This window comes from Curcuma longa, unplaced genomic scaffold (assembly GCF_044706935.1).
Source record: "Curcuma longa cultivar G26 ecotype Majalengka, Jawa Barat unplaced genomic scaffold, ITB_CL_G26_1.1 utg31682_np1212_342060_RagTag, whole genome shotgun sequence".
Lineage (NCBI taxonomy): Eukaryota > Viridiplantae > Streptophyta > Magnoliopsida > Zingiberales > Zingiberaceae > Curcuma > Curcuma longa.
Window position 1 is genome coordinate 135,142 of NW_027435601.1, and position 22,563 is coordinate 157,704.

Below are 22,563 nucleotides of genomic sequence, written 5' to 3' on the forward strand. Positions count from 1 at the left end.
ATCACAATTCCATGCACATGGGCACAATAATCATGTTTAATCACCTAGCTATTTATCATATTGCTTCTTTCAGGTTCATCGATCGTACGTTACCACCACAGGGAAGTCACAGAGATAATTAAATAACAATAATGGCGGAAGATGAGGCTGCCATGCCATGTGAGCGCACGCAGTCTCCATTAATGGCGACGCAGAAAAATAACGGCCAAACCATCACCAACCTTTTACCTTCCGTAACCGAGAAATTCCCCATCGATATATCTTCTTTCTATAAATACCCAAGCGAGAGAAATCAAATCGCACAAACAGCAATACAATGGCGAAAGCAACGACAACGATGATCGCCTGCAGTCTCTGCGTCTGCCTCTCCCTCCTCAGGGCAGCAATGGCCGCCACGTACAACGTAACTGACTACGGCGCCGAGGCCGACGGCCGAGCCGACTCGACCGAGGCATTCCTCTCCGCGTGGTCCTCCGCCTGCGGTGCCGCTGAGCCGGCGACCATCTACGTGCCTGCCGGCCGGTTCCTGGTGGCACAGGCCGCGACCTTCCAAGGCCCCTGCAACAACAGCGCCATCAGGATCCTCATCCGCGGCACCCTCGTCGCTCCTGCCGGCTACACCTCCGCCGCCAACTGGTTGCTCTTCAGGTACGTGGACGGCGTGTCTGTCCTCGGCGGCACCATCGACGGCCGGGGCCAGGCCTTCTGGGCGTGCAAGAACGCCGGCCGCAGCTGCCCGCAAGGCGCCACGGTAATCGATTACGCTTTAACAGGCCGATTGAATTAATATTTTCATGCTAATTAATCAGTGGAGCTAGCGTGCAGTCGTTGAGCGTGTCGGAATCGAAGAACGTGGTCATCCGCGGACTGAGGTCGCTCAACAGCGAGCTGTTCCACATCTCCATCTTCGGCAGCAGCAGCGTCAAGGTGCAGGGCGCCAGGATCATCGCTCCCGGAGACAGCCCCAACACCGATGGCATCCACATTCAAATGTCCAGCGAGATCACCGTCCTCAGCACCAAGATAAAGACCGGCGACGATTGCATTTCCATGGGCCAGGGAGCCTCCGGCGTGTGGATCGAGAAGGTCAACTGCGGCCCAGGACACGGCATCAGGTGGATATCATGATGATGTCGTCGTGTGTCATCAATGGCGATCGAATCATATGATTAAAGAATTTTAATCTGTTGCAGCATCGGGAGCCTGGGCGGAACGGCGTCGGAGGCCGGGGTGCAGAACATCACGGTGACGTCGGTGGTCTTCTCCGGGACGCAGAACGGGCTAAGGATCAAGACGTGGGGCACGAGCTACTCCGGCTTCGTCAGGGGCGTCACCTTCGCCCACGCCGTCATGAAGGACGCCCGGTATCCGATCGTGGTCGACCAGAACTACTGCCCCGGCGACGTCAATTGCCCCGGCCAGGTACGGCTCGATTCCGATGATCGGAATTAAAATCTCGAAGCGAAAATTAAGGTAATTAAACGAATTAATTGCCACAGAGTTCGGGAGTCAAGATCAGCGGGGTGTCGTACGATGACATCCAGGGGTCGTCGGCGACGCCGGTGGCTGTGAAGTTCGACTGCAGCGCGAGCAATCCGTGCAGTGGTTTGTCGCTGAGCGACATAAAGCTCACTTACGAGAACAAGGAAGCGCAGGCCTACTGCAAGAACGCGGAAGGGAGCACATCCGGCACCATCAATCCCCCCAGCTGTATTTAATTTCATGATATCGAACATTAATAATTAAATTATTAACTGTAGTAGGTAAAAGAATTAGCTTGCTAGCTAGCCATGTCTCCGGTGGTGGTCGGCCGCCGTGGTGCCAGCCGGTGGCGCCAGGAGGGAGCTGATGAGCCAGATGCCGATCGAGAGACGCCCGGGATTGTACCAGTGATTATATATATATATGTGTTCATCTAATTAAGACTGGTTATGAAATTGCTATTTAATTTGCAATAATATTATTAATCCTATTGAATTATATTCTAAACCAAACTCTTTCTTTCTAAGCCTCGGAGTGTTTCTCTATAGCTAATTTAAGTTTAGTTTATGTAATTATGTTCTAAGTGATTGAGTCCATTTAATGTGTTTAGCAAAGATTTAAAGCTAAATTCATATCATGTTACTTACTTTGTGTGTTAAGTGCGTAGGCTTAGAATATTTGATATTAAATCTAATAGACATGCATTAGCATATGGGTGGATTTTAAATGGATTGAGATTGATTGAACATTTAACAAATACCAGCAGTTATAGAATAATCCAAAAGTTGATAGATAAAGAAGATTTTGGAGCAAAGTATGCTGATAAGATAAGAAGTCTTATCAGGATAAGGTTGACTAGATATTTAGTAAAAACTAAGAAGACTCAGAAGGTGAGATCTCTTGACATAGAGATGAGATTTATTGACAAATAAGAAGTTTTGATATATCAAAATTGATATTATATATATATATATATAAATTATTGAAATGGATAATGATTGAAGTCTTGATGAAACCAAAGCAAAATCTGCAAAATTTGTTATTTATACAAGTCTTTTAGCGCTCTTGATCTATTATATCTGATAAAAGTTTGGTGGAAAAAGTTTCTTCCTATTCGGAAGGTCTCTGATATTTAGAAAATTAATACTTTTTTTATGAGTTGACTCATCATACGGGCCTATAAGCCATGGAGTAGAATTTCGAGTTCCGAATCATCTAAATCCATTTATCCTAGAGCATTTTTCTTTATTACTTCATTTCTGATTTTTATTATGCTTATAACTTTAAATCATCTATTATTTCTACTGTGCTTAAAACTTGATAATTAATTTTTTTATAGTGTTATTCATCCTCTTTAACATCATATGCAATTTTATAATCAATTATTCTAGATAATATCATCCTGATATCAAATGTAAAATTAAATAAGATGCTAGACCTTCAGAGCTATAGTGCAATGATAAAAAGTGAGATAAATTTTTTAGATTAATATATTATATTTGACAAATTTGAAAATTTTCTCCAAATCAAAATAACAAAGAACTAAGCCATTAAGTAATTGGAACTATCATTATCTAACATACAAGCAATATAATTAGTATTAAATTCTTATCGACCCCAACCAACTCCCTCAAAAATATTTATTTTATTTATTTTTAAAAACAACTTGAATTTTACTAATAATAACGAATCCTCTCGCGGGCCCCATTCCTTATCTTGCTCTCGTTTACCCAAGTAACATTTGTTTTTTTAGGCGCGCCTTCTCTTCTCCCCTGTTTCACGCTGTGGGATCCACTCCAATAATTGCAAGATGGGTATCGGACAATCTTATCGACCTACCTGCTTTCCGCCGTCCACGGATGAGACGTGGGAGTCGACTCTTGGATCGAATCCCATTGACATTGCCGACTGTTCTCTCACTTCGAAGGAGTGAAAAGGCGTCGGCTACTTCTCGCTCCCGCAAGAAAAGGAAGGACGGACCACCCTTAGATCATCCAGATTCCGCGATTGAAGAACACAGAGATCTGAAATCGTCGCCCTCTTTGATTTTCGATGAAATCGGCGTTCTGGGAGCTCTAATTTGATAACCAGGATTTTTTTCTTTTCTTTTTTGTTTGTTTGTCCGAGTCCGTTTTCCTGCCTTGTACCGATATCGCATCGATCTGAATCGTTGTGGCGATGGACGTGGTGGGGAAGCTGAGGCGAGGAGTCTCGCGGCAGCTCTCGCTGGGGTCTCTGTCTCTGAGCAGGTTCAGCTTTCGTCGGCAGGCCTCTATGGACCCGCGGCTTGGAAGCTCACGACGGTTCGCCTTTGGGCGCCAATCGTCGCTCGACCCCAACCGGAGGAGCCTGGAAAAGGTGGAGTTGGGTGTGCCGGAGAATCTGGATGCCACTATGCAGCTTCTGTTCATGGCGTGCCAGGGTGACGTACAGGGGCTCGAGGAACTCCTTAAGGATGGGGTGGATGTAAACAACATCGACCTCGATGGCCGGACGGCGCTGCACATTGCTGCGTGCGAAGGTCATGTAGATGTCGTCAGGCTGTTGCTCAGCTGGAGGGCGAACGTCGATGCTAGAGATCGATGGGGAAGCACGGTATGAGGTCTACACACTTTTCCTACTTCTGGCGTTTGAGCTGTGCGATGCTTTCAAATTGGATTGTTTTTCTTTTTTCTTTTTTGTCATCAGTGACTGGTAGAAGCCACTTAAGGCAATTGTTCTGCCATATTCATTCCTTTATTTGATGCTTGGCTTACCTAAATGCAGGCTGCTGCAGATGCTAAATACTATGGTCACGATGAAGTGTACAATCTCTTGAAATTTAGAGGTGCCAAAACACCGGTGGGATATGAATCAGAAATCTTCTTTTTTGAAACTGAAAAACTCCCTTCTATTCCTGGTTGTATGCTTCTCAAAACTATGGTAACTGTCCACAGAAAATTAGAAAAGCTCCGATGACTGTGTTTGATCCCAAAGAAGTTCCTGAATATGAGCTGAATCCCGAAGAGCTTCATTTCCGGCATGGTGATGAGCTCACTAAGGTCCGTGCTTTTCTTTAAATGCTCCTGTTGTTAGTTTTTCAGAAGAAAAATGTTGCTTTGGAGTTGTGCTAAGGTCTGTAGCAGTATATAACACACAAAAATATAGGTATAATTGACCCATTCAAATTTTGATTTATCAAATGTATCATTGTAAAATCTTAAATTTTGTGTGTACTCATGGTGCGCATATTTTTGTTGGAGTAACATAATGAACATAATTGAAAAAAATCTGTTTGATAGTTATGAAAAACATTTCAATACAATAAATATGATTAAAACGAAATAAAAACCATAGGGGAAGCAGATACAAAGAAAAGAAAGAAGAAATAACTGGTTTCTGAAGGATATTCTGACACAACTAGTTTCTGAACTAGCTATGCTGTAATAACTTAGTTTTCTAACTTCCAGTTTGTATTAATGCTTGTTCTGTGTAATTGTGAAGGTTTCATTCATTTATCCCTGTTTGTTTTCTATTTCGTTCAATTGTCATAAGTTCTACTCGTTCCTGTTTAGTTTTCTGGTCTTAATCTGAAATATTTATTTATTGTATTTTATTTTAATATTAATATTACAATTATTATTTTTCTCTTTTTGACTGTTTTATATTGTCTCGGTTGTTAGGAATCATGTCACGTTGCTAAGTGGAATGGAACAAAGGTCACTGTTAAGATGTTAGAGCAGGATGCCTGTTCAGATGCAGAAACCATGTATTATTTCCTCTTTTCTATGATACAAATGTTTGCTGCATCATATTGGTTCGTATTCAGGTTTCTTTGGAAGACATCTTAATGCCATATTGTTTATCCCACACATGTATAGATCCAATTTGAGTAACTGTTTATTGTTAAGGGATTGCTTCTCTGAGTTGAATTTACATCTTACTGGCCACTGAACTTGATTTTCTTTACTGGAATGGAGAACATGTTAGTTTCTCTAAATTGAAGTTTCAATATCATATTGATACTAACTGAGCATTCTTCAAGTCCAGATAGTAAGATTAGCCCCTTGAGCTAAAAAATGTTTTTTCAGGATGTTGCTTCTTTTTATTACCATTGTTGATCTCTCTTCACCAGAGCTGCAGCCTTAGTTAAAGCAAAATTGGCTATGTATCAGGTGTTTGGAGATGTAATTGGTTCTTTATCTTATACAACATAAGTTTAGAGGGTGAAGTCCTACACCACAAGAAAGAAATAGTAAACTGACTTGTTTGTGTGGGGAAATAATATTTTATTATAGTTCAAATAAGCTCAAGAATCAAATAAAATAATTTTAGCAATGAAACTGAATTATATTAGTTTTAATCATTTAGGTATATTTAAGTGCCTACTTTAGTGAAGTTATTTGTTAAATTTCATGCTTACAATTTATATTAGTTAAAGTGCAATATAACATCCAGAGCATCAGCGCCACTTGCTAGCATGTATGCATAGCTATTATATGGAATACTGTAGTGGAGAGCTCCATTCTACATCTTTCTTCTTCTAACTTGCAGTTCTTAGATTTCTTAAGTGCTTCAATGTACTTGTTATAATTGAATTGCCAGTTTTTGAGGTTCTATGTCTATATTTAGCCTTAATTGAATGACAAAATTAGTGGGGAGTTATAATTCTTAAAATTTTTAAATAGTTCATAATAGACTTGTTAGCATTGAATGATGGGGATAGGTTTGTTCACAGTGGTAAACGTTAGGATATATTTGGTAATCAACCCTTTGGCTTAATGTTCTTGTTTCTACACCAAAAACACTTTAATTGCCAAGACCGAATCTTGATTAAAATGAACATAATACCATTGTCAACATGGATCCTAACTCTATTTTCATGTAGCTAGCACCAAATAATTAGAACTTACTGCTTTTCTCTTGGTCATTTACATCTACAGAAATGGTTTCAAGAATGAGCTGACCCTTATGCTGAAGGCTCGACATCCTAACTTGATTCAGTTTGTTGGAGCTGTTACTCAAAATATACCCATGATGATCGTTTCTGAATACCTTCCCAAGGTAAGTTGCATTGAATATCACATGTATAGGTTTTAGCATAAAAACCTCTCAGTTAATTGCTTCACCAAGAAATCCATGCCTTAATGTGGTCAAAATATTACCAGTTGTACCTTCTTTCTCTCCTAATTAGTAAACCATGTGTTGCTGTTTACATTCCGATTTCTCAAGATACCTGGAATTCTCATCTTGTCTTTCTAAAAATGGCTCTGTTATGTGATCCCAATCATGGCTATGACATATCAATCATTCTGTTGTTTTTGAAACTCAGGGCGACTTTGAAAGCTATCTTAGAAAGAAAGGGCATCTAAAGATTATCAAAGCTCTTCGGTTTGCTCTAGACATTGCTAGGCATGTTTTATCTGCTCTTCCCTTCCAAGTTACTATTATAATTGTAAATTTTCTATTGTAATCCATGAATAATTATTGCTAGCTATTGTGATCCTCAATAATTTATGACACTGTAAAGGAAGTAGATGCCAAATTGCTTGTATTATTTATATTGGTTGAAAAATTTAAGGGAGAAGTCATCTTCATTTTCACTTTTTTATGAGAAAGGTGTTGGGATTGATTGTGTGGAATTGACCAAATACGCTAGGGGGGGGGGGGGGAGGGATGAATAGTGATTGTATGTGGGTATCACAAGTGGCCGATCTGTCTAGCTTAATCTTTTTCCCCTTCAGCTCTGTTACCAACGACCGACCTCCCTAGCTCAGTCTCTTGCCCTTGTAGCTCCACCATCAAGAAAAGTTATGCTCTAGCTCCTTGCCAATTTGATCTTATCAGCCTTGTCCAGCTACTGCCCACTTCGACATCCTGCTGTCCAAAACACTCTTATCGAGTCTCACACACTCCAGTTCCTCGACTTGACTTGAAGTAGGACTCGTGATATCCTAGGATAGTGATCCCCTCCCTAGCTCAGCATGTCCAACCTATGTGGCTCAATTTTAACGCAGTTGTATGAGGGTTATAATTGGGCATAACCCACAGATAGCCTGCAATCCACAATCCATAAGATCCAATACTCATTAAGGTTTTGGACCATAATACTCTATAAATACTAAGGTTGACAATGGTACGATAATCTAATCTCTCATAACCAACCTAATCTCGCCATTACTTTCTTGTACATTTATTGTTCTATTGCTTCCATGATAGTATGGTGACTTAAGCATTGAAAGGGCCTCGCTTGGTAATTTTGTCCCCCTTTGACGCATGTTGATCCATGTTGGTCCAACCACATCACGAGAGGAAGCTTCGTTATTGATGTCTAACGAGGCGGCTGATTTTCATCGCGTCATTATGTTTTGGAGGATGTTTTCCCTTTCCTTACAAGAAGAGTGCACACAGCCACCCTTAGTTGATGGATTCAGATTTAATCAAGATAGATCAAGAAAAGTGCTACTTAGTAAATAACACCCACCAACACTACTATTAGAAGGATATGCCATTGTAGAACCTTGCAGATGATCTACTACACATGATTGTTTGTTTCTAATGTAAATTGCACTAAAGAATCCAATGCTTACACCTTGTTAGGTGTTCAGTTGGTCAGTAAAGATCAAATAATTCTATTAGATGGATATGTGATATGCTAATGTAGAACTTCACAAACTATCTATCACACATGATGGCTATGTTGATATTGTAAATGACAGTAAAGAATCCAAGGCTAACACGGAGTTTGTTGATCAGTGAAAATCATGAAAGCAAATTACTACAGAGAAAGCACCACTAGTGGTTGTTTCATTCAGCATGGCTACTTTTCTAATCAATGCCTTGTGCTACTTCTCAACCTGTTAAGGGAAAGCACATTTGGTGTTTCTGGCATTTGCAACCCAAGTTGGGAGTTTGAAAATACTCATCAATACCATGCTACCTGAAGAAGAATTGTCTGCCTTCCAGGTTCAATTTGTTTATAGGTCAAAGTCTACTATTTTCAATTAGAGAGGAAAGAGAGATCCAAATATTTAGTAGGAAAACTCTAAATCAAACATCAGAAATGAATGTTATTTTGTTGTATTGTGGTTCTTGTGTGTAATTTTGATCCTATAGTATAATTCTAATCAAGGTTTGAAGTCTAATTGTGTTGCCAAGTTTCGATGGTCAGTTGGAATAACATTGTTTTGGTGTTGACAATACACCATGTGGCAGAGGCAGTGCTGATTGACATTAGGAGGGGGATGTAGCCTTATCCCACTAAGTGGAAGGAGGAAGGAAAAAGAAAAAGAAAAATAAGAGGATGAAGAAAAGACAGTTGAAGAAACATACTCATTCCCATTGACCTGTTAAAGTCTAAATTGATGTTGTGCACTTAGGATGGTGTGTAGAGTAAGGAATAAATAATCTCGTGTATCATTTATGTTACATTGAAGGGGAGCCTTGACACAATGGTAAAGTTGTTGTCGTGTGACTTAGAGGTCACGGGTTTGAGTCTCGAAAACAACCTCTTATAAAGCAGGGTAAGGCTACGTACAATAGACTCTTTCCCGGGACCTTGAATTGACGGGAGCTTCGTGCACGGGGCTGCCCTTATCATTCATGTTACATTGGTTTGTTCTTTGATTTTTCCTCTGCGCATGATTGGCTATTATATCTTCAGTAGAGCTCACTGCTTTTGTAATGTTTTTCATATTTCTTCTGCTACAAATTATTCATTCTCTTTCTTGTTTCCTGTTCTCTTCAATTCTTCAAGCATACATCTTTACGGGAATCTAGATTATGAAAAAGATGCAAACTATGCAATTTTAATACAAACTTGATCTGACAAACCATCTTGAAAATGGAAGTTTCCTGACAAAATATTGATTGTTTCTTGTTTCAGGGGCATAAACTACCTTCATGAGTGCAAACCAGATCCAATTATTCATTGCAACCTAAGTTCAAAGTAAGATTAACAAATACCTGAAATTAGTTATGATGACATACATACTAGATGATTTTGATTTATCGCAAGGTGCCAGAAATATTTTGCTAGATGATGGTGGTCAGTTGAAGGTGGCAGGCTTTGGCTTGATTAAAATGTTGAAAGTAACGCCTGACAGATACAAGTTAACTAATCCAATGGCTCATATTGACAGTAAGTGACACTCTTTTCATGCTAAAGATATATACTCTTGAGAATAATTGTACCAATCAGGAGCTAAAGTATTCAATAGATCTGGAAGATGTAAATCAGTCAGAATTTATATGCTACCTGTATTATTCTGATGAATATCAGACTAAAAAGAAAATGAAACCTATTAAAAATATAAGAATTTAAAAAACATAAAAGAGAAACATTTAAATTTAAGTTTTTTTTAACCATACAAAATTACAAAGATTGGCATCTAATAAACATTTTGATAACAAGTTTATACACATACATCTGGTAAATTGGCATGATAGTGTGATTATATACAGTTGTAGAACTTTGTTTATCCATCACAAACTTAATCTAAAGGCCTTTTATTTGAATAAAAGGGACTTTGTGTAAAAACCTTGGACCAAGTGGTATGAGCAATGGAAATATCTCATGGGATAGACACAAATAGGCATTGTCTAACCTCAGGAGTTGATTACCAGAAAGAACCTAGCGGTTCAAAATAATGATCACAAAATAGCTTATCAAACAATTAATTCGCATGTGTCAACTCTATGCATTTGTTCGTTTATATCATTGATGTTCTTCCTGCTGTGTTTATCAATTTGATATTGCTTATTAGGAACAATTATAACAAGAAATCTTCCATTGGATCAACCTCAATAGGATACATAAGCTAATCCTTTATCTCCAACTGTTCACAGAATCATCTCAGTGCACCTAGAATACAGGTGTCTGTCAACCACATCCTTGCAACAAAAGCTTCATCCCTTGGCGAAGTTAATACAAAACACCTTATGTGCAATCAACAACAATCTCTTACAGCACCACAAGATGACAAGTATGAAGACCCTCAAGAAAAAATAACAACAATGTTATAACATTTATCTGAGCAGTGAGAAACCAATCTTGTATCTGTATGACAGCTAAATATAGAAAATCTAAATAAATCATGGACAAAAAACACCACACCTCTCTGGACCGCCAAGTTTGATGGAGAAAGCAAACAAAAAAAATCTTGTCGAACAAGTCTGGACTCACCAGGAGCACTCAGAAGAACAAAGTCCTCTTTGCTGAGTCTGACCTTAAAAAGATCTTCCAATACTTTCTGAATGCTCCTCAAAGCATATAATGTGTTCTAGACAGATCCCTCAATTGCATTGCTTGGGCATGCACAAGCCCTTGGTCGTCACGCTAGGTTGTGCCACATAGCTGTCTGACTTTGGCTTCATCTCTTTTCTCTCGTTCTAGTTCCATTTTCCTCCCCCATCCCCTCTTCTCTGTTTTCTTCCTTCAAGCCTTTTTACTCTTTCTTATTTTCTCTTCTTTGATCATTGATTTAGAGGATTTGTGTTACTAATGATATGCCCTTGCATAAAGGTCACAAAAATAGGTACCGAATTCATGTATCCAATTGCAAATGAGTTGGGACAAACATGGTTTGTTGACAACGATGATGATGTTGATTAAGAAGATTTTCTAATGAACTTGATTAATAGGAACCCCCCATCCTATCTCATAGGGAAATAGAGAAAAGGATAAAAGAAAAAGTATAAGATGATCACTTCGAGGGGATCAACCTCCAATGATCAAACAAATTTGATTAACTAATCATATTACTTTATTGTTTGTCTCAAAAGATTATATAATGACTTTATATATAGCCATACAATAATGCGAAATCAATATAAAAATTATTAATAAGTCTAATAACCTATTCTAATATTTTGAAAAGGAAAATAATAATATATATAATGACCTAATCTAAATTAATAACAAATCTAATAACTTATTCTAAAGGATAATATTTTGAAGGGGTTATTTGAATATGTCTATTTAGGGATCGTATCATTCCACTGTCCCACAAAACAAAGGTTGATCTTTTTCTTCTTTTTCTTTCGATGATTTGCATAAAATATCTTCTTGTTGTGCACCAATTGAAATCTCTTTGGGATGAAAACAAATGACCTTTTATGATTCTTTCTTAAGTTCAAAAAATTCTTTTGATAATGAAGTGTATTATTTTGGGTCTTTGTTGAAAGTTTATGAGCATACCGATACTTTTTTTCCTTCGCTTAGCCTTGCATCGGGTCCTCATCAAGTTATGATGAAAAAATACTCCATGATTTATCAGATGTTGTTGAAGATGACAAGGTATTATTGCTTTGTTCACTTGAATGATGGAAGTAGAGTTTGGTGTAGATGCAATGACTTCAATTATAGGTGTTATGATGATTGTGATGGATAAATTCTTCTTATCGCTATCAAAGTTTAGCTCCTCATGTACATTGTCTCTATAACTATCTTGTTGTTCAGCAAATCCTTTTGCCTTTATTATTTGTGGAGGTTGTAATCCTTCTAAGGCATGAATTGATTTTGTCATAGCAACATCTTGTATTTCTTCTTCATTGATATCATTTCTTCTTCTTCTTTTCTTTGAGTCTTTTATTGGTTCATCCATCATTATTCTGTTTTGCGTACATTGATGACTTCGATGCCACTTATTATTTCTTCATGCTTCCTCATTGATTTTCTCTTCTTGCGATCGTGCAAAGGACAATGCAATTTTTATAGTGAGAGGATAGTACGTCTTCACATCTTTTTGGATGTTAAGATGAAGTTCTTCAATAAAAGTGTTCACTAATTTTCATTTTGACCGATCATGAGCTTGGTTAGAGAGTCGAAGAAAGCAACTATGATATTCTGCTACCGTTGTGATTGTTAAATTTTGGATAACTCCTCATCTGCATTATCATACTCGTGAGGTATGAAACAAGTGAGAAGACCATTTACAAACTCCTCCCATGTTGCAATTCATGATATGACATAAATAATTAATACCATCGGAGAGCCTCTCCATCCAGAAGCAAAGAAGCTATCTCAATACCCGGAGAGCCTTTCCAGAAGCAAAGAAGCTATCTCCACCTTTGAATCATTTGATGTGTCGTGTAGGAGAAAATATCTTTTTGTTTTAGAAATAAATCCGGTAGGATTTCTACTTTGCTAATAAGGGAATTTATCTTCATAGGATTTTCAATTTGTCATAATATGAAATTAACCTCGCTTTGATACTAAATTGATAGAAACACGCATCCTATCTCGAAGGAAAATAGAGAAAAGGATGAAAGAAAGGGATAAAATGATCACTTCGAGGGATCGACCTTCAATAACCATAGTAATTTGATTATTTAATTGAATCACTTTTTTCTGTTCTCTAAAAGATTGCATAATGGCTCTATTTATAGTCAAACAATAATGCCACATCAATATAAAAATTATTAATAAGCCTAATAACCTATTTTGATATTTTGAAAGGGTAAATAATAATAAATCTAATGACCTAATGTAAATTAATAACAAATCTAATAGCTTATTCTAAAAGATAATATTTTGAAGGGGTTATTTGAATATGTCTATTTGGGGATCGTATCATTGACTTAAATCAACCATATCTATGAATTTATGTTAGTTTAAAAAATCCACTTCATTCTTTTGTTCCTCTTTTCCCTTTTTATTTTCTTCTTTTCTAGCTAAGTGTCTGGAATTAACTAACTTTAGTTGGTTCACAAGTTTCTTCTTTCAGAACTGTTCATTCTGGTTCCACTAATACTATAATAATTTGTATGTTAACCTAAATATTTGATTCTCAGAGCCTGAAGACCAATGCCCTCTTCTTTTCTGCTCAATTAAAAATTAATTGCAAAAGTAAAAGAAACTTTAGGCTTGACTGGTGATAATATCTTCCTGCTATCTTATACACTTTTATAACTTTCTAATTGACAATTAAATCTGATTCTCCTATCTTTGAGTACCTATCACTCCATGCAATCAACCTTGTACAGTAGGATTTATAAAGATTCATGGTAGACATTGACTTTTGAAATATATTTCCATGTCATTATAGTGAGTCATCTTAGCCTAGGTATTATTGGAAGAGCTTGTTGATCAACCTTCATATGCTTAAATGACTATTTGGAGATCCATTTGGAGCTTCTAATGTCAAAAATCTCAAATGTAGTAACTGACCCCCAACAATTAGACACGTTAGTAACTAGTGAATTGTAGTGCTGGAGAATCATGTTACATACTTCAACATAGTTAATGGAAGTTGATCGAAAATCTGATTTTGAAATTGCAGCTATGTCCTCCATTTTCTTATATTTTATATTTGTAATTCTAAATGATATCTTCTACTTACTATAGGTCAGTACATAGCACCAGAGCTGTACAACAATGAAACATTTGATAGAAGCGTTGATGCATTCTCCTTCAGTTTCATTCTTTTTGAGGTTTGTTTTAAATCTCTCATTTGATTGAGTTTGTGCAAAAAATAATTCAGCAAAAATGCTTGAGCAATTCCTTTTGGGCAATTTAGCCATGCTCTTTGTAATTGAGAATGATCAAAAGATGCTCTTATGATCAATTTTACCAAAGAAAAGTGTCCCTCTTCCCATAATTTTCTTGATTGCAGAAGCACAAGTTGTTTATCAAAACAAGTTGTGGTCATGTTTTTCACCAAAATAAATTTTTGGACTGAAGAAATCTAAATCTTTGATCTTCAAGTTGCACGTTTGAATTGACAAAGAGTGATTCAAAATCCAATTTACAAAACAACTTACAGTCAGAATTTTCATCAAACTAAACTTTTTTAGACACAAGAAGTATAGTACTCTACTTATAGAATTTTAGAAGTTCATGATGGCTAGAATCTTTTATTTTAAAGACGCAAGATGATTTGCAAATTGACTTGCACTTTGGAAATTGACACACTATGTGCCAATTGTTTTTATAAAACATCTTGTGGTTTATTTTTTTTATATCAAAATAAACTCTTGTGGGCATTTAAAAAAAATCAACATTCTACTAATCAAATGCTGATCCAAACTGATTAGAAAATCAGCTTGTGCATATAAAATTGACAAAAATATATGAGAGTTGATTACAAATTATCTTATCAAATGCTTTTATATTAACATTGACTTTCAAGAACACAAGGAATCTTAATAAGTTCTACTTAAGGTGTTTAATTCTTAGTAATGGTTAAATTTCAAAGAATTTCTGCATATTTTATGGTATGTTTTGAGTGCAAGCTAATTTCACCTTCAAAATCATTGATTTTGATCATATGAAATTTTAGACACCCTAAGTAGAACATATTAATTTTTGTTGTGCCCAAAACATCAATGTGATGAATAATTCGACTCTAAGATGAGTTTGGGTTCTATTTTGTATCAATTTTTTAAGTTCAAGTGGATTTGCAAATCATCTTGTGCTTTCTAAAATAAATATTTTGACTACTATGTGCTTGTAGGTGCCCTAAGTACAATATTGATATTTTATTATCTTGATGAAAAATTTAATAGTTATTTTGTGAAATAACTTTCATCCGGTAATCAAGGATTTCTGGGAAGATAGAGACTTTTTGGTTAAAGATTATAGAGATTCCTTTTAGTCATTCTCAATTACAAAGGGCGTGGTTTGGTAAACTACAGTTTAAGAAATTGTTTTGAGTTGGTGATGAGACTTATTGTCCTACTTACAAATTGATATGCGGAACAGGGTTGAAACTTAAACCTTATTCAAAACTTAAAAACTAAATGCTTACTGTAGATTTTCATATAAATGCTCCGTAATACAAATCCTTAGGCATTTCATATAAATGTTCTACAATTCAATGAACTTGAATGATGGGTATTGCTGGAGTTGTTTTCATAATAGAAGTCTGTAGTATTCTATGATCCAACTAAGATAATTTACTCTTTATTCCCTTATAATGAAGTAGGTGAATGCTTAACTTGGTTGACAGCATACTCCCATAGATAATGTTTTAGGGTTATTTTGTTACTTGCACTGATCTTGTTCGTTAGATAGCACATCTAACTTGTTGGATTACATAACTTATTCAACTGCAAAACCCTTAAGTTTGATTGCCTCTTTGACATAACATCTTTTTTCAGTTAACTATGTTTTTAGAAAACCCCTACTTGGCTTGCACATGTGTCTGTGCAAGACGTAATAACTTCAGTTGCAAAACCTTATAAGTTTGATTGCTTAACATCTTGTTATATTTTGCATCTTTTTGGTAGTTAACCATGGTTTTAGAAAAAAAATGCCTCATCCACATGCATTCGCCTGGGCAAATTTTGAAGGGGAATTGTTAGCTACCACATATATCTGAATATATAATATATGCAGTCTGTATATGCAGTTAAAAAATCTTATGTGATTCAATTAAACCAATTTAAATTTAATCATATTGACTTAAATTTAAGTTATCCCACTAATAGCTTGCAGCTTATTTAAGTATTAACTTATTTAAATCATACTAATGCTTTTTGAAACTATGCAGTCATCTTTATTTTTGTGTTAATTCCTAAAAAAAACTTTTATCTATTACACCTTTGGGCTTAAATGATGATTAAAGGTCCATCTTCTCTCTCTCCTCTTCCCTTCTGTGCCCCATTGCCATCCTCAACCACCTTCGCACTTCCCCTTGCATCATCGCCCTTCTCCTCCCCCCACTAACTGGTGTTTGGTTTGGAGAAAGTAGAATATGTTTGGAGTCTGTGTTGAGTTTCATTCCATTCTGGAAGATCAGCAAGTAACTTCACCTTCTTGTGTTGAGCCAAGTTATGTTCTCAAGTGCTCCTAATATTCGCACCCAATTGCTTCCCTAGTTCACTCCACTTTGTCCTCCACATTTCCATTATTCCCTTCCTCTAAGAGATGTTTGTGTTGAAGATCTGCATTGATTGAATGGTTACGCTACTAAGTTTGCAACATGGACACCTAGGTTAACATTGTAAGAATACAATGGGTTGTTCCTTAGCCAAGGGCCACAAATACATTGATTGCTAGGTTCTCAAACAATTCACCATTATATCTATCTCTAGATACTATTGTTTTCTCATGTATGATATACATATAGAACCATAGAAACCCATCAATGATGTGTGAAATCATTCCTCTAGTCGGGGATATAATTCCAGTATAATGTATATATGATGGAAACCGATTGATAATACTCAGGATCACTCTAATGTCAGGATATAGTCCTAATATTGTATATAAATGGCAATGCCCCACCAGTAACATGTGAGATTACTTGTCTAGCTTTGAGACATTGTCTAAATATTATATATAAACCACCGAAGCCCATCGATAACATGCGAGGTCATTCCTCCAGTGCAATGACATAAATCACAATATAGTCTATAGATCGCCGAAGCCTATCAATAATGCTTGAGATCACTCCTCCAAAGTGAGGACTAAGATCATTATCATGTGCCATGCAACAATAACTAGTCTTGTAAAATGCACAACTCCAACTAACAATACGATTGACCATATGCCACCTCAGGTATATATAACAACCATGTTCACCACGTTCAATAGGAATACAAATTTCAACACCTTGCACTACTTGCAAATTGATTAAATTGTCTAAGATACCTAAATGAAACCTCATATAATAGAACAATCCCTTCTCCTCTTGATTTTCCATAATGCCTTCCTACTTAGCTTAATCATGTTAAGTTTGGTTTGACCATTCGTAAGTTTTCCCCCACTTAATAACTCTGCTCGTTACTTGTAATTCACCTCTTGGCTCCTTTGACCATTTACGACAGCATGCTCCTGCCCAATAAAATTGGGCTGAATCCCAATTAATACATTAGTTACTCCATAATTCAATATCAATTGTACGAACATCATCCACCTTGAAAGAGTCTCCCAAATGCTTGCCCAGTCCTAGGTTTGGCCCAATGTTTGAATAATTCATGCACCCACACAAGAGACAATTTAATTTTTGACACTAATATCAATCTCTAAGGTGAGCCTTGTGGCAGTAGGAAACTTAGCCTGCAAGGCCGCCACAACCTCATGAATTTGTGGAGGCCTTTGCAAGGCTGCTGTGAGGTCATGGCGGCCTCGCAACCATGCACAGGACATAGCGTGGCCATCGTGAGGTTGTGGCGGCCTTGTGATCTCGCGGAGGACGATGCGAGGCTACTTCTGCCTTGCGGCTGCACCTAGAACTGGTGCCGAAATAATTTCAGTGTCGGTTGACGAGCGAAATCCTAAATTTCTCTCATGCTGACCAACATGGCTCGGTATCACGACCCTTGCTCTATGGGAGTATGTATATCCATTATGATGTGTCTGTGTCTAGCTCATTAATCATTTTTTGGTTACCATAAAGTGCCTTCAATGTGTTTGCACCTGTTCCACAGCTATAGTATACATTTTTTATGCATTTATGTATGTGAGCATCTGAATCCATGGAAGCATACTATTACCCTGATCAGATAGCTTAGAAAGAAATGCAGCAAACTTTAATTCTTGATATATGACTATGAATAAGTTCCATCTAGCTTCCCCTCTTCCCCTTTATGTTAAAATTTAAAAGTCTATAGAGGTTTGATGGAAACATAGAAGAAACATGATGAAAGGGAGATGATCATTTTCATATGAGAACTAATCATTTTCTACCTTACAACTGTCGATGTTCTGTTGCATGCATCATTCTGAGTCTGATACCTCTTTTCATATGCTAGCTTATGTAATTCAGATGTAATTTTGATTAAGTTGACCAATATTTTATTGTGCAAACTCAGATGATCGAAGGAATTCCAGCTTTCCACTCCAAGGCTCCCAAAGAAATCGCTAAAATGATATGCTTAGACAACTACAGACCATCACCACTAAAGATCAAATCTAAGACTAATCTGCCTGATTTATTTGAGTAAGTCTACCATCTTAATAAAAGAGACCCATGTGTCATATTCAGGTTTCCACATCTTGGGTTTAAGTCAACATAATATAATTAAGTTAATTTGCTGCAGTTGAATTTTTCTTGAGCTTAGAGAAAAAATAAACAAAACTGTAAATAATTGCTTTTTTAAAACTCTTCTCACATATCTTTATTGACTATGATGGTTGGCATGCTTTATGAAGTTTATAAGTCATGGGATCTTATCATCCTTGTTTAATTTGTCATGCCTAATGCAAATCTGTTAGCTAACTGTGATTAATAACATTGTGAATGGGTTGGTTTTCAAAAAATTATGAAAGCATTGGGGAGTGTAGGAGAGAAGCATCAAGGTAATTTTTTATAAAGTGAATCCTTATTATCTATATTTAGGTTACTAACGCTCCCCTTAGATTGACTTAAAGATATTATGTAAATGTAATATACTCGATTCTGGTTACTTTGTTGGTAAAACCTCTAATTGATTGTTATAGGTGACAAATTTGACAATTTTATTAAATTGCACTTTCTCTTTAACAAAGTGGCAATCAATTTCTGTATATTGTGTTCTCTTATGAACATATTAGATATTGTCTGCAATGCAGTTTGGTTGTTGCAGTACAATTTTATTAACATTTAGGAGCATGTGCAAATTCAGTAATCAACTACTGATTACTTGCCTCTATGCTTAATTTGGCTATTTACTACTTGTTTTTCTAAGGAATTAGTTTAACTCCCGAAAGTACATAATAATCTAAGATTGATCTCTTATTTGTGGGAGAATCTACCCAGTAAAGATCAGTATACCCCATAATCTAAAGGTGATCACAATCTTAATAAAAGAAACCTTCCTTGGAGCACTCTTCATGTATCTCAGCATTCTCAAGGCTACCTCCAAATGTTCATGACATGAAACTTCAAGAAATCGTCTCATCACGTGTTAATGCAAATGATATGCTAATTATTGCAATTGTAAAGTGGTTTAGTTTAGTCCTTCTGGACATTCCTGGATAAGTCAATGTGTCGCCATGTTCTAGTATCAATTTGCAATTAGAATTCGTAGAAGTATCAATTGGTTTAGCTCTTAGCATATTAATTTCTTTGAATATAACTAGTAGATATTTCTGCTGCAAGATATATCTAGCTTTGAGCGGATCATCTTTATGTTAAAAAATATCCTAAATTACCTAATTCTTGATCTGAAAGTGTTAACGAACACAGTATTTTAGCCTTATGATCTCTTTCACAGGTATGACAATATTATCCATATATAGATGATAAGAAGACTATGCTTTTCAGATGGAGAAGTACGACGACATACTAGATCTGAGAGACTTTTGATCATCTCAATTTGAAGGAATGCCTAACTACATTTACTAACCATGCTCTAGGAGATTACATGATTCAAAGGCCTCTTCAATTCACATATTAAATCTATTCCCCTAAGCAACAAATCTCATGGTTGTTCTATATATACTTCTTTTGCAATGTCCCTCTCGAGAATGAATCTTTTGATATCCAATTGATGAAGGGGCCTCGGAATATGGATCTGAAGCAATCTTAGTCATCTAAGGCACTAAAATGGCTTAACCATAGCCTTGTCTTCATTTGAATTGGACAGTTCCTTAAACACAGTCATAGGAATAGGAATAGAATGTGATGCTAAAGAAGAAATAAAAACATAATAGCTAGGTAACAATGCAACATAGGATAAATAACATGAACTGGAATGTGATGCTAAAGAAGAAACAAAAACATATTAGCAAGTAAGGTTCCAAATGGATCTAGGACAAGATGTAGTGCTAGTTGAAAAGGTTATAAAATAGACAAATGTGTAAAAAGTGGAAGCACCCAGTCACAAACTTAGAAGTAAATGAGGAATTTTCTTAGAAAAATAGAGTGGACTAAAAAAAGTGATTTATTCATAATGCGCGAGAGTAACAATAATATCTCATTTACAATCAAGAGTAGATGAGAAAGACATACTTGACTTCTTCGGATGGTACTTTAGTAGTTTATATCTGTCGGGAAATAGGAGATGCATAAATCAATTTTGCCTATATACCTTATGCAAAAGATAGTATATGAGATCATGAGTGAATAGGATAGTGAAGAACATTTGATTATGGAGATAACATGCATTCGGAACAATATGAGCAATCTCAATCATGTGGCAATTCTTTCTTTCAACTATATTATTCTATTGAGATGTACGAGGACAAGATGGTTGCTAAAAGATTCCTTAAGTAAAAAATATATTTTAGCATTATCACTTCCTAAAGTGAAAATAGGCAATAGGAAAATTTATCATAGAAAGGAGAAAAAATATAGTAGACTTCAAAAGTTTTTTTATTAATAAAATTCATATTATTCTTGACTAGGTTGATAGAAGTAACCAATTATTTAAAAGCAATTATTGAATAAGCTCAACTAGGACCATAAATATCATATTGAACTAAAGCATGTTCACAGAACTATTTGGAAATTTAGACTAAATATGTTTTCCCAACTATTCTACTCACACTCAAGAATTTTAATATCAGTCAAAATTGAAACTATCTTTCTAAAGATTAGAACGACTCAAATGTCTGTCTTAAAATTCTAACTAAAATTATATAACAAACGATCAGACTTAAAATGCTGAATATGGGATTATTTGAACTATTAGACTACGACCCGACATTAGGTGGTTTATTGAGGATTGAACCGAACTCAATTCTAAATTTTGAGGATGGATTGTATCTTATAGATTTATAGTAGACGTTCTTATTTTTGGTTATTCAAATTCCTAACCTGCTTCTGTGGTTTTCTTTCATGTTTTGGAGCAAATTAAAGCAGCAATTATTTTTTGGCATGAAGTAAGTTACATTTTGTTTTATGACCTTGCTGCAGGTTAATTGAAGAATGCTGGGATGTGCAGCCTGCAATCCGACCAACATTCTCAGAGATTATTCTGCGGCTCGAAAAGATGTATGATAAACGTGCAAAGCAGAGCAGATGGAGAGAGAACTTCAAACTTCCTTGGTATATCTGTTATCCATCCATCACCCTCCAGTTAACTTTAGAACAACAAATGATGCTTCTTTTCTCCTTTTGCTATGTGAAATTTGGCTGCTGAATCATGCCTCAGTTACTCATAGCCTGGTTTTCCAGTCCCAAGTTTCTCACCTTTGGCGTTTGCTAAATCTTTAAACTTCAATACTAGTCAAAATGTGTTTGGCAAGTAGCATATTGATTGTCTGTAGAAAAAATGCTGATCCGTAGTTCCTTCATTTGCAGGAAATAATTCCAGGAGAAGGCTCCAACTACAGGCCCTAAGTAACTCGTATGTCATATTTGCCTCTCTCTATATAATGATTCTTAGTAATAAAAGATCAGTTTTTTTGGTAAAGAGCTGAGACTGATTGTGATCTTAAAATCAATAAACTTGTTGACATTAAACTTTTAAGCTGTAAGGAATTCAGCAAAAGACTTTTGTTGGTACGTATGTCTTGCAATAAATTCGAATTAATAGATGAAAAAGCTAACGGAAATAGGGAACAACAATTTTCAGTGCTGTGGCCTGTGGGATCTACAAAAGCTTCCAATGGAACACTCAATTGTTGTTTAAGGTGACATTAGAACAATAAGTGATTTAATTAATCATTATTGTAAAAAGCCCTACAGAATTGTATTAGTAATAATTAATTCAAAGAAATTATACAGTTCAGTCAGTATACACTATACAGCATTATGTTTGATAAATTTTGGTCAGCCAATTATCTTATCATTATCTACTGAATTTCATTTAAAGAATTTGTAATCGTAGAAGCGAGTCGAGTTTCTATGCTGGAAGATCATTATGCATAAAATCCAATCCCTTGATGAATTAGGGTTTTATCTCATTTTTATCTATAATAAGATAATTTTTTATTGCAACAATACTTTTCTAAATCACATAGTAATGAATATTTCATTTTGTTCTCCAATATCACAATATCACAATATCACATATTCATTTTATGCTTTCATTTTTAAATTTTAAGCATTTTAAATCCAGATAGTATTTTTTAAAAGCCAAAATTGCTATTAAAATTGATGAATGAACACAATGTTGCACTCCTTCAAAACTTGCTCGTTTGTAAATTTTAAATAGTTTAAATTTATATAAGAATTTTAGATAAAATAGGTGTCTGGATTGTTTATATAGCTAAACTATTCAAATATCATA

The 22,563-nt window shown here is 35.9% G+C and overlaps 2 protein-coding genes across 2 annotated transcripts; both read left to right on the plus strand.

Annotated features, from left to right (window-relative positions):
- The first annotated feature begins 316 nt into the window (after positions 1–316).
- LOC141820257 (polygalacturonase-like) lies at positions 317–1,718 on the plus strand. Its single transcript, XM_074707546.1, has 4 exons — positions 317–751; positions 826–1,115; positions 1,194–1,422; positions 1,500–1,718. The coding sequence occupies exons 1-4, from the start codon at positions 317–319 to the stop codon at positions 1,716–1,718; spliced, it is 1,173 nt and encodes a 390-aa protein (XP_074563647.1).
- A 1,642-nt stretch (positions 1,719–3,360) lies between these two features.
- Positions 3,361–21,836, plus strand: LOC141820267 (integrin-linked protein kinase 1-like). Its single transcript, XM_074707555.1, has 12 exons — positions 3,361–4,077; positions 4,249–4,323; positions 4,419–4,523; positions 5,145–5,230; positions 6,405–6,525; positions 6,794–6,873; positions 9,347–9,409; positions 9,486–9,601; positions 13,808–13,893; positions 18,220–18,347; positions 21,246–21,377; positions 21,633–21,836. Exons 1-12 carry the CDS (start codon positions 3,661–3,663, stop codon positions 21,637–21,639), a joined length of 1,416 nt encoding a protein of 471 aa, XP_074563656.1. The 5' UTR covers positions 3,361–3,660; the 3' UTR covers positions 21,640–21,836.
- Positions 21,837–22,563: the final 727 nt, after the last annotated feature.

Excerpts from the sequence above, each read along its gene's own strand:
- LOC141820257 (XM_074707546.1), top strand. The coding sequence starts at position 317 with ATGGCGAAAGCAACGACAACGATGATCGCCTGCAGTCTCTGCGTCTGC. Across the intron at positions 1,116-1,193 it reads GGCCCAGGACACGGCATCAG|CATCGGGAGCCTGGGCGGAA; the intron begins GTGGATATCATG and ends AATCTGTTGCAG. Across the intron at positions 1,423-1,499 it reads ACGTCAATTGCCCCGGCCAG|AGTTCGGGAGTCAAGATCAG; the intron begins GTACGGCTCGAT and ends TAATTGCCACAG.
- LOC141820267 (XM_074707555.1), top strand. The coding sequence starts at position 3,661 with ATGGACGTGGTGGGGAAGCTGAGGCGAGGAGTCTCGCGGCAGCTCTCG. Across the intron at positions 4,324-4,418 it reads TTAGAGGTGCCAAAACACCG|AAAATTAGAAAAGCTCCGAT; the intron begins GTGGGATATGAA and ends AACTGTCCACAG. Across the intron at positions 6,526-6,793 it reads TTTCTGAATACCTTCCCAAG|GGCGACTTTGAAAGCTATCT; the intron begins GTAAGTTGCATT and ends TTTGAAACTCAG.